The 15270-nt window shown below is 37.0% G+C and overlaps 1 protein-coding gene across 7 annotated transcripts in view; it reads left to right on the top strand.

The window, feature by feature from the left end:
- LOC139767458 (ATP-binding cassette sub-family C member 4-like) overlaps positions 1 to 15270 on the top strand; it is a 140042-nt gene that overhangs the window by 74829 nt on the left and 49943 nt on the right. For 5 of the 7 annotated variants that reach the window (XM_071696862.1, XM_071696860.1, XM_071696859.1 and 2 more), the window contains exons 4-8: positions 7315 to 7519; positions 10139 to 10270; positions 10373 to 10463; positions 11364 to 11520; positions 13521 to 13659. In XM_071696862.1, coding sequence (XP_071552963.1) covers positions 7315 to 7519; positions 10139 to 10270; positions 10373 to 10463; positions 11364 to 11520; positions 13521 to 13659 — 724 coding nt within the window. Of the gene's footprint in view, positions 1 to 3205; positions 3411 to 7314; positions 7520 to 10138; positions 10271 to 10372; positions 10464 to 11363; positions 11521 to 13520; positions 13660 to 15270 lie in introns of all 7 variants that reach the window. The other 2 variants (XM_071696861.1, XM_071696866.1) reach the window with 2 other exon arrangements.

Consider the following 15270-nt stretch of genomic DNA (forward strand, 5'->3'; position numbering starts at 1 on the left):
GTTTTCATTTGTTTTAGCTCCAGCCGTCACAGACTGTCTCAAGGCTTCATGGTAGGATCATAGCCTTTTGACTCAAGACGTTGTCATGCAAGTTTGCTAAATGTTTTGGCTTTCTCTCTGTTTGTACCTGTTTTTATGCTTGTGTTATGTATATATTTTTGTAAGAAATCTCTAGATTTAATATTTAGTAATTTTGCGCCTTGCAATAGGTGATCTAATTGTTTTCTGTTTTGTGTTATGTACCTTTTCACTCTTTTTTCTTGCTCTTCCTTATATATTACATGAGTTGCTCTTCATTATACACTACAGTACATTTTTTATTTGCACACCTCCATTCTGAGACACATGCAGGGCATGCAGATAGGTAAGAAAAAGGAATGTGTTAGTCATACAGACATACATAATTAAATGCACTATAGAGTAAAGGTTAGTTATGCTTTATTAAGGGTGTTATAATGTGTGCATAAGTGTATTCATGATAGTGCATCACTGGTCCTTAAAGTGAGAGAGGAATATGAATAGTGATTGACATGTGAATGATACATATACCCTATGAAGCTATCTTGGTCACTAAAGTTGACAGTTTTTAAAAAGAACTGCCTTTGAGACATGACTTTAGATTGCTGTGCTGTGTCGAATAGGATTTTCTTAGAATGTAAGACTTTAAACTGAACTACTCTCCTTTATTTTCTAAGGAATTACCAGATAGTTTCTCATAAGTATTCCTATCAGTGAGTTTCGCAGGAAACTGTTCCACCAACATCCTGAGAACATAACATTGCACAGGGAATATGAGAGTCCATCTCTGTTTGCAGAGGTCTAAGGATTCTGTTCCATCCATATGATCATTTGCTCCAGTACCTAGAGACCTAGTGCCATCCACACGACCACTTGCCCCTGTACATAGGAGCTGGTGGTGTCTCCTTGTCTGTTGCATATTGTAGTCATAAGAATCACTAAAATATAAAGCACTCTTGGTGTATCTGTGCATAGGACAAGATAAAAACTTCCTCAAAGATGTGGAAAGTCATTTCAGAAGTAACAGTACTTTCCTCTGTCTTCCTGTTGCCAACCACACAAGTTGATATGTCTAGAGATCTTCCCATTATGTAGCCACACCTTGTATGCATTTTGAATGCAATTATTAGTTATATCATGATGATGAATGATTTTTAATGCAAATACTGAATATTTTCCAATTAATGCTGCCTTGCTGATGTTTTTGGAATATTGATATTTGCAGTTAGTTAATTAGTTCTTCGAAACTGTAACAGATACATAGTTAATGTTTGCTGCTGTACTTGTATACTGAATCTGTTGCTTTACTGAATAGCACACACATCTTTCATGCTTTACCCATTATGCTACACATGTTCCTTGCTGTTACTCTCCATTGTGTACTGGACTTTTTTCAGTCAGATATACCACATGTGTGTTTTATAATACCCATTGTACAACAGTTAATGAAACATGATCTATATAGTTTTCTTCCTACAATTCTAAGTATACCACACTTGTTCTTTCTGTACCTCTTATGCCAGATATTTTTAAGATAAAACGTTAGCTGGACCAAGTAGCAATTAAAGAAACTCATCTTCATCTTGGTGTACAGGAACCTATGATAACCTTATCGAAATTTTTTTATGAGTAATTGTTAGGGAGGTAAATGCAAGAGTCCTGGAAAGAGGGGCAAGTATGAAGTCTGTTGGGGATGAGAGAGCTTGGGAAGTGAGTCAGTTGTTGTTCGCTGATGATACAGCGCTGGTGGCTGATTCATGTGAGAAACTGCAGAAGCTGGTGACTGAGTTTGGTAAAGTGTGTGGAAGAAGAAAGTTAAGAGTAAATGTGAATAAGAGCAAGGTTATTAGGTACAGTAGGGTTGAGGGTCAAGTCAATTGGGAGGTGAGTTTGAATGGAGAAAAACTGGAGGAAGTGAAGTGTTTTAGATATCTGGGAGTGGATCTGTCAGCGGATGGAACCATGGAAGCGGAAGTGGATCATAGGGTGGGGGAGGGGGCGAAAATTTTGGGAGCCTTGAAAAATGTGTGGAAGTCGAGAACATTATCTCGGAAAGCAAAAATGGGTATGTTTGAAGGAATAGTGGTTCCAACAATGTTGTATGGTTGCGAGGCGTGGGCTATGGATAGAGTTGTGCGCAGGAGGATGGATGTGCTGGAAATGAGATGTTTGAGGACAATGTGTGGTGTGAGGTGGTTTGATCGAGTAAGTAACGTAAGGGTAAGAGAGATGTGTGGAAATAAAAAGAGCGTGGTTGAGAGAGCAGAAGAGGGTGTTTTGAAATGGTTTGGGCACATGGAGAGAATGAGTGAGGAAAGATTGACCAAGAGGATATATGTGTCGGAGGTGGAGGGAACGAGGAGAAGAGGGAGACCAAATTGGAGGTGGAAAGATGGAGTGAAAAAGATTTTGTGTGATCGGGGCCTGAACATGCAGGAGGGTGAAAGGAGGGCAAGGAATAGAGTGAATTGGAGCGATGTGGTATACAGGGGTTGACGTGCTGTCAGTGGATTGAATCAAGGCATGTGAAGCGTCTGGGGTAAACCATGGAAAGCTGTGTAGGTATGTATATTTGCGTGTGTGGACGTGTGTATGTACGTGTGTATGGGGGTTGGGCCATTTCTTTCGTCTGTTTCCTTGCGCTACCTCGCAAACGCGGGAGACAGCGACAAAGTATAAAAAAAAAAAAAAAAAAAAAATTGTAAGTCCTGTTCACGTGTTCAAAGCATGCATATACGTTGCACTAACCCTGTTAGATACTGATAGAGTATCACAAAAATTTTGAATTCCCTGAATTTTGATTCCAAAATTCATACATACTACATCTGTATTCATGAATAAGCATGATATTTATCTTCACTTTGATAAGAGAATCAATTATTACTGTCGTTAGGTGGTTTGAAATCTCCTTCTTCATGTAAGTATGCGTAATGCAGTATGCTCTGTGTATCTTGTTTTCATAGTGATATTAAAATTGCTCTTCAGACTGAAGATGTCATAATTATTGTGAGTCAGCATAGCTTCCCAACCCTTCTCTCTCTCTCTCTCTCTTTTTTTTTAAATCTCCCATTAGCTAATACTGTCTATAAACACTTTCATTCCCAGTCTTCTTTACTCTCTCCATTCCATTATTCCTTCTTTCTTTATGTCATGTCCCTGTCCTTATGTAAGAGTAGCCCTATTCCAGGGTAGCCCAGCCCCTCTTGCTTGGCGGTTTGATCCGCTATTTTGACAACCGCTCTGTCATGAGTCTCACCTCTGGGGTGGTGTGTGCTGCAGGCATTGTTGTTATTGCTGTAGTACACATATTTGTCTACCACCCATTCAACTTCAAATGCCGCCGTATCAGCCTGCATGCGAAGACGGCATCTTGTTCACTGATCTTCAGAAAGGTAGGTTTCCGTGTAAGGGGCTTGTCTAAAGTGAAACATAATAAGACGAACTATTGTCTAACATGAAGCATAAAAAGATCAACTGCTGATGAACATAGAATGGTCAATTATTTTTTAACATTAAACATAAAAAGATCAAGTAATGGAACATTTTCGTGTAAAGTTAAGCTTTTGCTATTTAGGTGACAAAAAAACTCAAACTACATTCAGTTTAAAACACACCATTATTTTTGTTTATTCCGTCACTTCGAATTAGTTTAGATCCTTACGGTGTTGCTTTTTAGCAGAACAAAGTAGATGCTTGATGCACGGTTATCTGCTCAGGTAAGAAGGTTTTTCTTCATGATTTAGTAAAGGTGGGTTTCCTGTGCATGCATGCTTGTTAGTATATGCTTAAGATTTTTTCTGTGCTTATCCAATTGAAAAATAGCATCTGGTTAAAATTCATGGTAAGGGTTAACTTTATGGATATGGCAGTTTAAACTTACCAGTACAATTATGGATGGAAAAATCATCAGTAGGTTGTTTTTTTTTGAGTGATTAGAACACCATCGTACTTGCTGAGTTGACTTTAAAACAAGTAGAGTACACATTTAACCATGTAATTCTGTGAAAGCATTAAGGGCACTGAAAATCAAGAAAAATGTGAGTTTCAACAGAAAAACAAGGAATAGATGTATAAAATGATCAGTAGAACTTTTTGAAAACCTTTACAGGCTTCCCCTAAGAGCTAATGTTAGTTTTTCTTTCTGTGTTGTTTCAAAATTCGGTCATTGTGGTAGTCTACTTTCTTTCACTTGCTGCGACTTTGTACATTGAAATATATATTCCTTGCTGTGACTTTGTACATTGAAATATATATTCCAGGGAAGACTATTTTGATTGCTCACCATTTTATATTTGTTCTCTGTTAATTCCAAGGGAGGCTTTGAAAGAATAAAGTTAAAGGATTGTTTCATGAGCTTTCAGATGAGAAGGCTCCTCGTTGACATTTTTGACAATAAATAGGATGCAGATAACAATATCATCGGTGTATTTCTTTCATGGCATTGAAAAGTAAGGTAATTCTTGGCCCCCTATGGAAAATTAGGTTGTGCACCTGCATGTTCTGTTCATTTTATTTGTTTTTCTTTTATCTATAGTCATCCCTACCTTTCTCCTCCCTATTTTTGGTAAATTTTCTGTAGCACATTTGATAGTGTTCTTGTTAAAGTAAGAGCTGGGTTGAGGTGATTTTCTTTTTTTTTTTTTTATATTCATAAGTTCCAAATGCCATATCCCTAAAGAAAACTTTACCAAATTCAGTTACTATTGTAAAAAGATATTCAAATTTTCTTTGTGGGTACATTTTACAATTAAATGAAATGTAAGGAAAAACATGTGATTGATGGACTACGGTATGATTACACATTATTTCTGCAATATTTTCTCTTGTTTTAGTGTATGGTGTGTACCTGTTAGGCTTAGAATATTATACAGTTAACTTTGACAGACCATGTTTCCATTTAGGAAGTGAAAAGATCCGAATTCCTCAACTTTTCTCCTGAGAATTCTCAGCTTATAAGCAAACTTTGCGAACTTTCCAATGACAGACATTCAGTATGTATGCCTTTGAGATGTAGGCATTTCAGACACTGATATTCCAAAGACAGACATTTTGTGGGTAAACTTATGTGATTATACCTCGCTGACATGGGAGACTGTGATTAAGTATAATAAGATGAATAAATAAAAGATTAATATATTTTATTTTTTTTCCATATTATTTGATCGTTGTTTCCCACATCAGTGAGGTAGCAACAGGAAGCAGATGAAGAAAGACCCATCAACTCATATACATACACGTACATATACATACTAATAATACTCATACACGGACATATACATTTATACACTTGTACATATTCATACTTGCTTGCCTTTATCCATTCTTGGCGCCACCCTGCCCCTCAGGAAACAGCATCGCCACCCCCTGCATCAGTGAGATAGCACCAGAAAAACGGACAAAAAACCAACATTCGTTCACACTCAGTCTCTATTTGTCATATACTCAAAAACACTCAACTAGTGTAGAAATTTAGATAACAAATTACTCTTAGTTTGTTACCATACTTAGCATAGCTTAATGATATTTTTTTCTATACAATAGAGAGAATATTGCAGAAATATACAAAGCATTTTTCAGTTGATATGAGTAAGTACAGTGTGAAACTCAGTACGATACTGGATACTTGACATGACATTGTTGTTTTTTTGTAAGTTCATGCTGTTATTATTGTTGATTTTATAGATATCAAAACTAGATATACTTGACAAAACTATGTTTATAGGACACTGATTTTCTTGATTGTCTTAGTATTAGTGGTACAGCTAATTAAGCATTGATACATTATGGTATTATGATCGTAATTTTTTTTAAACAGTTGACTGTGAAAGGAACAACTACATTGTTGTGGTGTTCCATTCTGCTTTTCATCATAATGAAATTGTGTTTATATCTCTTAACTGAATGACAGTTGCATAGGTAGTGAATTACCTTTGAGACATGCTGTCAACTTTGAGCACAGAACTTTAGTGATGAATTTTGAAGAGGGCATGAATAACAGTTTGTTTTATCACAGTGACTGATTTTTCTATGAGAATTAATGCTTTTTTAAATCATATGTATAGAAATTTGCAACCATGTAGTATGCACACATGATTGTTCTTTCAAGTATATAATTCCCTAATGAAATATATTTATAACGCCTTTCACAAGAATATAATTCCCTAATGATTTACATATTTTCCTAACACCTTTCACAAAAAAACGAAATTATTACCCACAGACAATGTAATTTATCTTTGCAAATGACTGATTATGACTTTGCAAGCATCAGCTTGTAACTTAACAAGCAACTGATTATAACTTTGAAAATTGCCTTAACCCCAAAGACTGTTTATCCCACTACTGATTATAACCCTCCAAATATAATTTTGAAATGGAAAAAAAAGTATGAGTGGCTTAGCAAAGTAGGTCTCTGTCAAGAATGTATGAAGAGATCATGGTTATTCAAACTCTCCTTGGATCAGGTAGTGAAGGAGATGAATGCAGGGGTTTTAGAGGGAGGGGTAGGTCTGTGGCATGCTGGGCTTAGGGGAGGGGATGTCATGGGACATATATGTATATATATATATATATATATATATATATATTGGAAAGGATCACAATTTTGCCGTGATCAAGATATTCCTATGAGTCCACGGGGAAATGAAACACGATAAGTTCTCAAGTGCACTTTCATATAATAATCACATCATCAGGGGAGACACATGAGAGAAATATAACAGTCAGTTAATATACAACAAAGAGACATAGCTAGGATGCCATTTGGTAAACATGCGATTTCTCTCTTGTGTCTCCCCTAGTGATGTGATTATTACACGAGTGCACTTGGGAACTTATTGTGTTTCATTTTTCCCTTGGACTCTTAAGAACATATATATATGTGTGTGTGTGTGTGTTTGTGTGTGTGTGTGTGTGAGAGAGAGAGAGAGAGAGCAAATGCTGCCTATCTTTATCTGTTCCTAGTGCTACTTCACTAATGCGGAAAACACTTGCACATTTTGACTGTAGCTGCTGGAGTTTCTCTCAGGAGTCTGCCACCACTGCTTTTGTCATATGCAAGCAGCAACTGACTCACCTTCCCCTTCCCCACCAGCATACCATTGACTGACCCCTTACTCTTAAGAATCACTGTTATGTCCATCACCATCCCATCTGGGAACAGATTATAACCATGATGACATCGCATGTCCTTGATGGGGACCCACTTTTGCCTGGAACCACTTACTTTTCTCCCTTCCTACTCACACACACCAAAATTATGCCTTAAAAACCAAGTATGTTTTGCTTGCTTTACAGGATTGGTCAGCCACTCTGTCTGGGCAACCTGATACGCTATTTCAGTGGGGAAGAAGGGTACACGAATATGGATGGTTGGCTTTACTCTACTGGACTGGTGATGGGGTCATTGCTTTATATATTCTCACACCATCCTTTCTTCTGGGGCACACAGCATATTGGCATGCAAATACGTATAGGAAGTTGTGCCATGATCTATAGAAAGGTATTGGTGTTGGTACTGCATGATACATATAATGAGGATTTTGTTCCAATATATTAGTAAAACAGGTAAACAACAGGTTTTCAGATATGTATTTTTTTATGATATTATTACATAACTTCAGAACCTCTTTTATGGACCATTGCGTCTTCAGGGACACACCTCATGGTGGAGCAGGGTATTTATGGACTCGTTTGGAATGTACTCTTTCTAATCATTTGATTTAGATAAGACTTGTTGAAGGTGACTTCTTACTAATAGTGTAACCATTTGCAAGTGGAGTCCTGTTACACCTATTTATGTTTGATGTCTCCAATAGGCACTTCTTTCTCCAATCCTCTCCATTCTCTTATTACATGACCCCCTATCATTTGCACACCACATTGTGAAAGTCCTCTTGTATGTGGATAACCTCATCACATCACGGCAACAGAACGTTGTTTAAGCAACAAGAGACATGCAACTCATCATCATGTATCTACAACACTGGTTCTCACAAAGCAGAATGTTTGTATTCCCACAGAGATCAACCATTACCTTCTTAACCCCAGACTGATGTTAATCCAACCTGCGCCCTACTGTAACCCTAAATAGTCAGTCACTACCCATCAGGAAGATTTCAGGCATACTGGGTATCACATACAACATGTACATGACATTTCTTCTCCACACCACAAACATCAACATAGGACATAAACAAGTTAAATGCCCTGAGAATACTTAACAGCACCAGTTTCAGACAAGAAAATGAATGTTAGGTTTTATTTTAGTAAGGTAGTGCCAGGAAAAGACAATAAAACTGCCTCATTAGTACCACAGCACATGATTCATCTACCCAACCTTAAGGTTTTATTTTAGTAAGGTAGTGCCAGGAAAAGACAATATAACTGCCTCATTAGTATCACAGCACATGTTTCGTCTACCCAACCTTAAGTTATGCCATGCATGCCTGGTCATCCACGGTCAGAAACAAATACAATGAAGCTGCATACCAGGCAAAACAGGGCACTTGGAATGATCACCAGCTGCCAAACAAGAACAGCTATCTTACACCCGCTCTGTGAAACAAAGATACTTGTAGTACAATCTCACTTTAAGATGGATGGATAAAAGATAGATATGGAAACTTAAAGGAAGACATCAAGATTGAGAAGAGTAAATTCTTGGCTCTTGCTTTCATTTTTTTTGTTGCTACTTTTTACTTGCTTCATTATGTTTGTCTCTCACTTCTTTGCTGCAGCACTAGACCCATACCACCCAAATCATTCCTTATTCCATATTCAAACATTTCAAAAGTAGAGATAAAAGACTTACTTGCTTCACTGTTCAGCAGCCTATGCTTTTAGTTTTCCCATCCTTAACAAATGAAATGTTGAAAAAGCACATATACATCCTCATATACTCCCTCAAGGAGTTGGCCTCGGCAATAGAGTCTCCGTAATTAGTGAACTCCAGTGCCACTTTTTAGCCTTTAGTGCCTTACCATTAACAGGCTACTGGCAGACGGCAACTCTAGCACACTGTTTGCAGAGGCTCCTACGCAATGTTCCAACTGACTACTACTACCTAATGCTCCTGCCTAATGTTCCTGCTGCCTCAATGTCCCAAGACCCTTTATACCCAAGATGCAACTTCCACTTGGAAGGAGCAGATCACTTGCCCCTCATTATACTGTGCTTGCCTGACACTAGCATACACTTAGCATCATCACACTTCATGACCTCTGGTCCCGCCTGGTGGAGGTGGCTAGTTTCTTGAGAACAGTTGAAGCCTTGTAGAAGGGGAAACTGGCATAGGTACCATCTAGAAAAAAGCGTCTGCTCTAAATTCATGCTTCTCCACTTATGCTTTTACATATACAGGTGTTACCTCTAGCAAGATGTCGCTTTCTTGTTGTATCATCATTAGGAGATGAAAAGGAGTACAGTCTTTTTGAGGAACTTCCATTCCAAAGTAGTCCATCATTTCCCTGCCCTTGCATAGAGTGCGTACTTGAGGGTGCAGAAGCCCCTTAAGAAATGGTCCTAGGGTTGTATGATGATGATATATATATGTAATCTTTTTTCTCCTCATAATGAATGATTTTACTCTTATTTGTTCAAGAACTTAGAATACTCTTTTCCCCTTTGTAGTTTTAGTCACTTTCAATGCTTTTGTCTTGCATCTTGTATAAGCTTCTCCTTGAAAGTATGCCCTTGGCTGCCCACAAACTGTATTGCTTTAGCCTGCCACAAATGTTTGATATTCACATTACCGAAAAACATGCATTGCTTGCTGCTTGTGTTTACTTTGAAAAGGATTTCTTTACATTTGGTGTGAGCTTTAGAGTCGCATGATTTTGGACTTTACTCTGCATATATTTGATAAGGACCATGATATTTTCAATAGCATCTTGATACAAAGCATGGTTTATCATTATGGTTATAAGGAAAATCATAAATACTTGTTGCTGTTTTCCTGAAAGCTAATTGTTTTTCTCATTATTGCTTCTTAAGTAGCTCTTATTGTTACTGACATAGATTATGCTGCTTTTCATGGTTGTTTTTGTTGTTTGTGATGAGATTTTTTTCAATACTGTCCTTGGTTACTTGTATTTTCACTGATGATTCTTTTTCATGTCAGGCTTTACGTTTGAGCAAAGTGGCCATGGGAAAGACAACAGTTGGTCAGATGGTCAACTTGTTGTCAAACGATGTGAACAGATTTGATACTAGTATCATCTTCCTTCACTACCTATGGATTGGTCCCCTTCAGGTAAGGTTTTATATATTTTTGGGTGGAAATTGGCTTAGGAATATTTACATGTAAGCTTTCTTACTGTACACAAGAAGAGTGACATGTTTTGTCTTATTCCAGACAATGATTGTGTTGGGCATCCTTTGGACTGAACTCGGACCATCTTGCTTGGCCGGAATTATGCTCCTTATTCTTTTTGTACCTCTTCAAAGTAAGTTCTTTCATAATGTTTTTGGCAGCAAAACTTATACCTAAAGTAGTGTGAAGAAGTAAATATCTTGAGAGTATACATATATATTTTTTTTTATTTTACTTTGTCGCTGTCTCCTGCGACAATTCTGAAAATTCTGAAGGACATGGTTTGTAAAGATGGAGAAGTGGTGTGAATTATCAGTGGCGAAGGACATGTTGTTGGAACTCTGATGAAATTTATGGTGAGTAAGAATATGATCATGCACACACCTTTAGAGATGCTAGGCCCAATGAGAGGAAGCTTATATATGCATTATCTTCTCTCATGGACTGAACCTAGGCATATGAAGCAGCTGGGGGAAATCACAGGGGTACGATTGTGGCTTGGCGTTATGGTTTTGGTGTATTAACACATGACAGCTAGAGAATGGATGTGAGCAAATGAGGCCTTTTCTCATCTGTTCCTGCACTACCTCACTAAAGTGGAAAATCAGCTAGTATGAAAAAAATCTTATCTAACAGAGTATGAATGGAAGAAAAGTGGAAAGTTAGTTAATAGAAGCAAAACTCGAGGAAGTAGAAGATAATGGAATGACAGACAGGAGATACATAATCAGGTGAGGAAAACTAACAGTAAGAAAATTCTTGATCCTCTTCAGTAGTCTAAGTAACTTTTCATTTTCTAGTTTATGGAAGTTGAGATAGATACACTCTTTTTAAATGCTTTTTATGATTGTAAGGTTTTTCTGATGGTTCCTGTAGCAACCTTGTTATGGATTTTATGCTAAGTGCTAAGGTTCTGTCCCTGAGGATAAGTAAGTTAGCTTATCAAGGTTCAGTCTGAATCTGTAGGACTATTTTTCAGTTTTCATTGTATATCATTATGGTTTCTAAGGCAAGAACATATCTTTTATTTAAGGTTGGATGGGCAAAGTATTCTCAAGGCTCCGATTAGCTACAGCGCACCGCACAGATGAACGCGTGCGTATAATGAACGAGATCATCAATGCCATGCGAGTCATCAAAATGTATACCTGGGAGAAACCTTTTACAGCACTCATTGAGGAAGCAAGGAAGTAAGCATCTTTACTTTGTTGAATTGATAGGGAGTAGGTCAGTTGGATATTGTTCCACTGCCTTTAATATTTTATGGTCTTCCAATTCTAGGATTTCAGTTAAGGTTTTTGAAATAAGATTGCATAAGCTGTGGTATAACATGAATCTAATACTGCACCAGGTTAGCTATTTAGACACAACAAAAGCTCCCAAACAAATATGAAACAGGATGTGATAAAAAAATATAAAAATCTATTAATTGTTGAGAATGAAGATGGTGATGTTGTGCACCCTGCAGTCATGGTTTACTTTGTGTTTTTTCCTGCTTTATTGATGTTCAAGAGTTCATGATCATTGATGTTTCCTCCTTTTTTTTTTTACTAGGTTCATTAATCTTATTTTCTTTCCTTCCTGCATTTTTTTTGCATTCTAACTGTTTAGAGGCTCCATACTCATCTAACTTGTCCATTTTAATGTACAAGCAGAGATATCATTATTCTAAACACATTTTGGTCTTGTTTATCCAAGATAATTTGTTCCAGAGGTTCTTGGTGTGTATGGATGTCAAACTGTCCAAATAACACTTGTGTTTAGACAGTAGATGTAAACCATGTTTATTAAACAGTATGCTAAAATCTCACTGTTTTGAACTACGTTGTAGGAAGGATGCATCAGTGAATTCATACCATATGTTTTGAACATCATACAAATATCTGTTTTGAACTGGATTTTAATTAAAGGTGTTAAAAATCACTCATGGCCATTCTTAGCTGTTTTCTGATACAGTATGCTGCTTTATTTACAAGTACAGGTGCTTAATGTTTGCAGATGTTATTGCTGATTGTATCCTCCTCCCCTATAGCATTTGTGTTCTTTGTTGAATTCATTTCCAGTAAAAATAAAAAGTATAATAAGTATGTCTTTGTTGTTTAGATGTTGGCACTCTTAAAGCAGGCTTTAGGTGTCGGAGGATGCTATGCTTACAATATGCAATTTGGGCTGTTTGGCTTCATTTGATTAGAGATAAGGTCATTTTATGAGATCAACAAAGATATTTATCTTCATAGATTTGTTTTAACTATCAGAATTTGAATGGATGTTCAAAATAGTGAAGTTTCATCTTATATGAGGTGACTTTTATTACATTTGTGCTTGCATAGTGTATTTATTATCTCTATCATTGATTTATGTAGGTACAGTAAATGCTTGTAAGGATACATGTTTACAGTACTGATATGTACCAGAATGAGTCTCTTCTTTGTTGATGCACAGTTTCAGCATATCAGCACACATGATTTATGTTTATATTCACTTGCATGTATGCATACTGTACATATAAACATACCCTATGTGATTGATACATACACATGCTAACATTGCACAGTATAACATTGTTGTTATAGATCATTTTAGGAGCTCCCATTAACAGCTAGTAGTTGACACAACACATCACAGAAACTTTTCCTCAGAATTTGCTGCCCACTTACCCCTTCACTTCTTATGAATTACCAATAAACTTGGATGAAATGTACCCATCATGTCTTGCAGACTGAGGTCTAAAATTTGATCCTGCCCGTATCAGATTCATGATTTTTACCCCAGGTACTGAAACTGCAATGTTTCATTATAGATTTTGATAAAGTGATTGCAAACCATTCACACTGAGGGCAGTATCAGAGTGTAACTCTGTGTTATGCTCTTTAAGGTAACTGCGTGTTTAGAATGACCAGGTCAGATGAAGGTACCTAGTCAGTGCTCAGGTTTTACACCGATATAAGATTGTATATATGTAGTTATAAATGCACTTATGTGTATAACTCCAATAGTTAACAATATTTAATGAAATGAGTTTTAAGGCTTCCTAATGTGTTGTGGCATTATTGTTTGAAGATTGTTGTGTGAAGGCCATCCTTTTTAAAGGATTATTCTTTTTTTTTTTCATGTGGGAGATGCATTATTTGACATAGTTATTCAAATTGTTTCTTATTTCTTTATCTAATACGAATGGTGTCTCTGGCAGGCATGAAATTGATGTGATAATGAGGACCAACTATTATCGTGCTGTGAACATGTCTCTTTTCTTTACATCATCAAAAGTGATCGTCTTCCTAGCTCTCCTAACCTATATTTTGACTGGCAATGTTCTTACAGCAGAGAAGGTAAGCTGAAAACAGTTTTCAAATGTTGTCTTGAAGTTTGTATAATGATGACTTAAGTTAGGTAGTAAAGCAGATGTATGTTTCCCCAGCAAGCACTGCCATGATCAAGGTGTATAGTTGCGAGTAGCTCTTTACATGTGCTTTCCTTATAACTTTTGCTTCTTACCTGTATTGATCTAGAATTTTTGTAAGGAGGTCTGATATATGTGAGATGGTTTTATAAGTTACTATGTGGCTGTATTTGGGCCATGAGCATTTCCCTGCTTAGCTGGGGATACCTTTAGCCACATGAAAGCCAGGGCTATTTGCAATTACCAGAATGCCCCACTAGCAGTGCTGGGTGGTGAGATGTGGTCAGCTCTGAATTTGTTATTTGATTCATGAAGACTTTTGGTATTAGAATAAAAGTAGCAGTATAAGGAATTTTGGTCTTCACCCTAGAATCAATGAAGCTATATTTAGAGCGTTTGATTTAGTTTGACATTTAAGTGTGCACAGTAGGGCCCCATTGGTCTAAGGCTCCCTCCCCATATGGTACAAGTAAGTAATTACATATATTTATGGAAAATTAGATCGGAACCTAAGACTTATGCTGTAGTGATCATCTTCAAAACAGCTAGAACCAGCTTAAAGTGGTAACGTTTTAGCTGTTACCTCAGCCACCTCCAGCTGGCATCACATGTTTACTGCACCGTAGTTGACATATGTACTAGTCATTCTTTAACATTTAAGAGTGCTAATCATTTGAAATTGGTAAACTTTTATGCCAAACGGGAGGAATTGCAGTATGAAGTGGAACTCCAATATTATAGGAACTTGTACATGCAGAGGACTTGATATAATTGTTCTGAATTATGTGGCAAGATTCCTACATCCAGTTAATCTAAGTGGCTGATGCATGCGAATATTGATAAAAGCCTGTTTTTATTTCACCTTGGGCCAACCTTTAGCTTTTTGTCTATGGACCAGTGACTGCAGGATGCTGTTCATCGCTGTAGCATGCTTATTATCAAGTGTAAGTGTTGTGCATTTGGTTGATACCCTGGATCGTGGAGGTGAAGTCACATAGAAAATACTCGGTGAAGCTGGATGGGAGTGGCTACCTGTCTTTGCGAACCCAACATCACCTTCAATTGTTTTCTATTTTGGTGTTACTCTTATGAATATCACCTTTGGTGTGGAACTTGAGTAGGGAATGATAAGTAAATTTGAAATCCTAAATGTTGATTTGTTTTGGTAATTGAATTTCTTTGTTGGCTCAGCCAAAGAATGTTCACCTTAAACCCAGATAATGCTAGTTAAGTAGATGTCTTAGGTGTTCCGCGCCACTTGCATGAAATAGCCGATTCACTGTCTCATGAATGTTGTAATTTGAGTTAGCTAATGTTATTTTAAGAATATAAGCATGAAAAAGTGATCATGTAGCATTCAAATTTAAGTATGTACATGTAAAATAAGATTGGAGAAAGGAAAGCAACCCAAGAGGTGTTAATTACTTATTGTTGAATAAATTCTGTAGGACATGATTACATCAAGATACATGAAATTTAAAATGAGTGAGTCACCAGATAGAAACCTGAAACAAGGAATTGAGAGGGGGGGTCAGAAGAG

Source organism: Panulirus ornatus, chromosome 61 (assembly GCF_036320965.1).
Source record: "Panulirus ornatus isolate Po-2019 chromosome 61, ASM3632096v1, whole genome shotgun sequence".
Classification (NCBI taxonomy): Eukaryota; Metazoa; Arthropoda; class Malacostraca; order Decapoda; family Palinuridae; genus Panulirus; species Panulirus ornatus.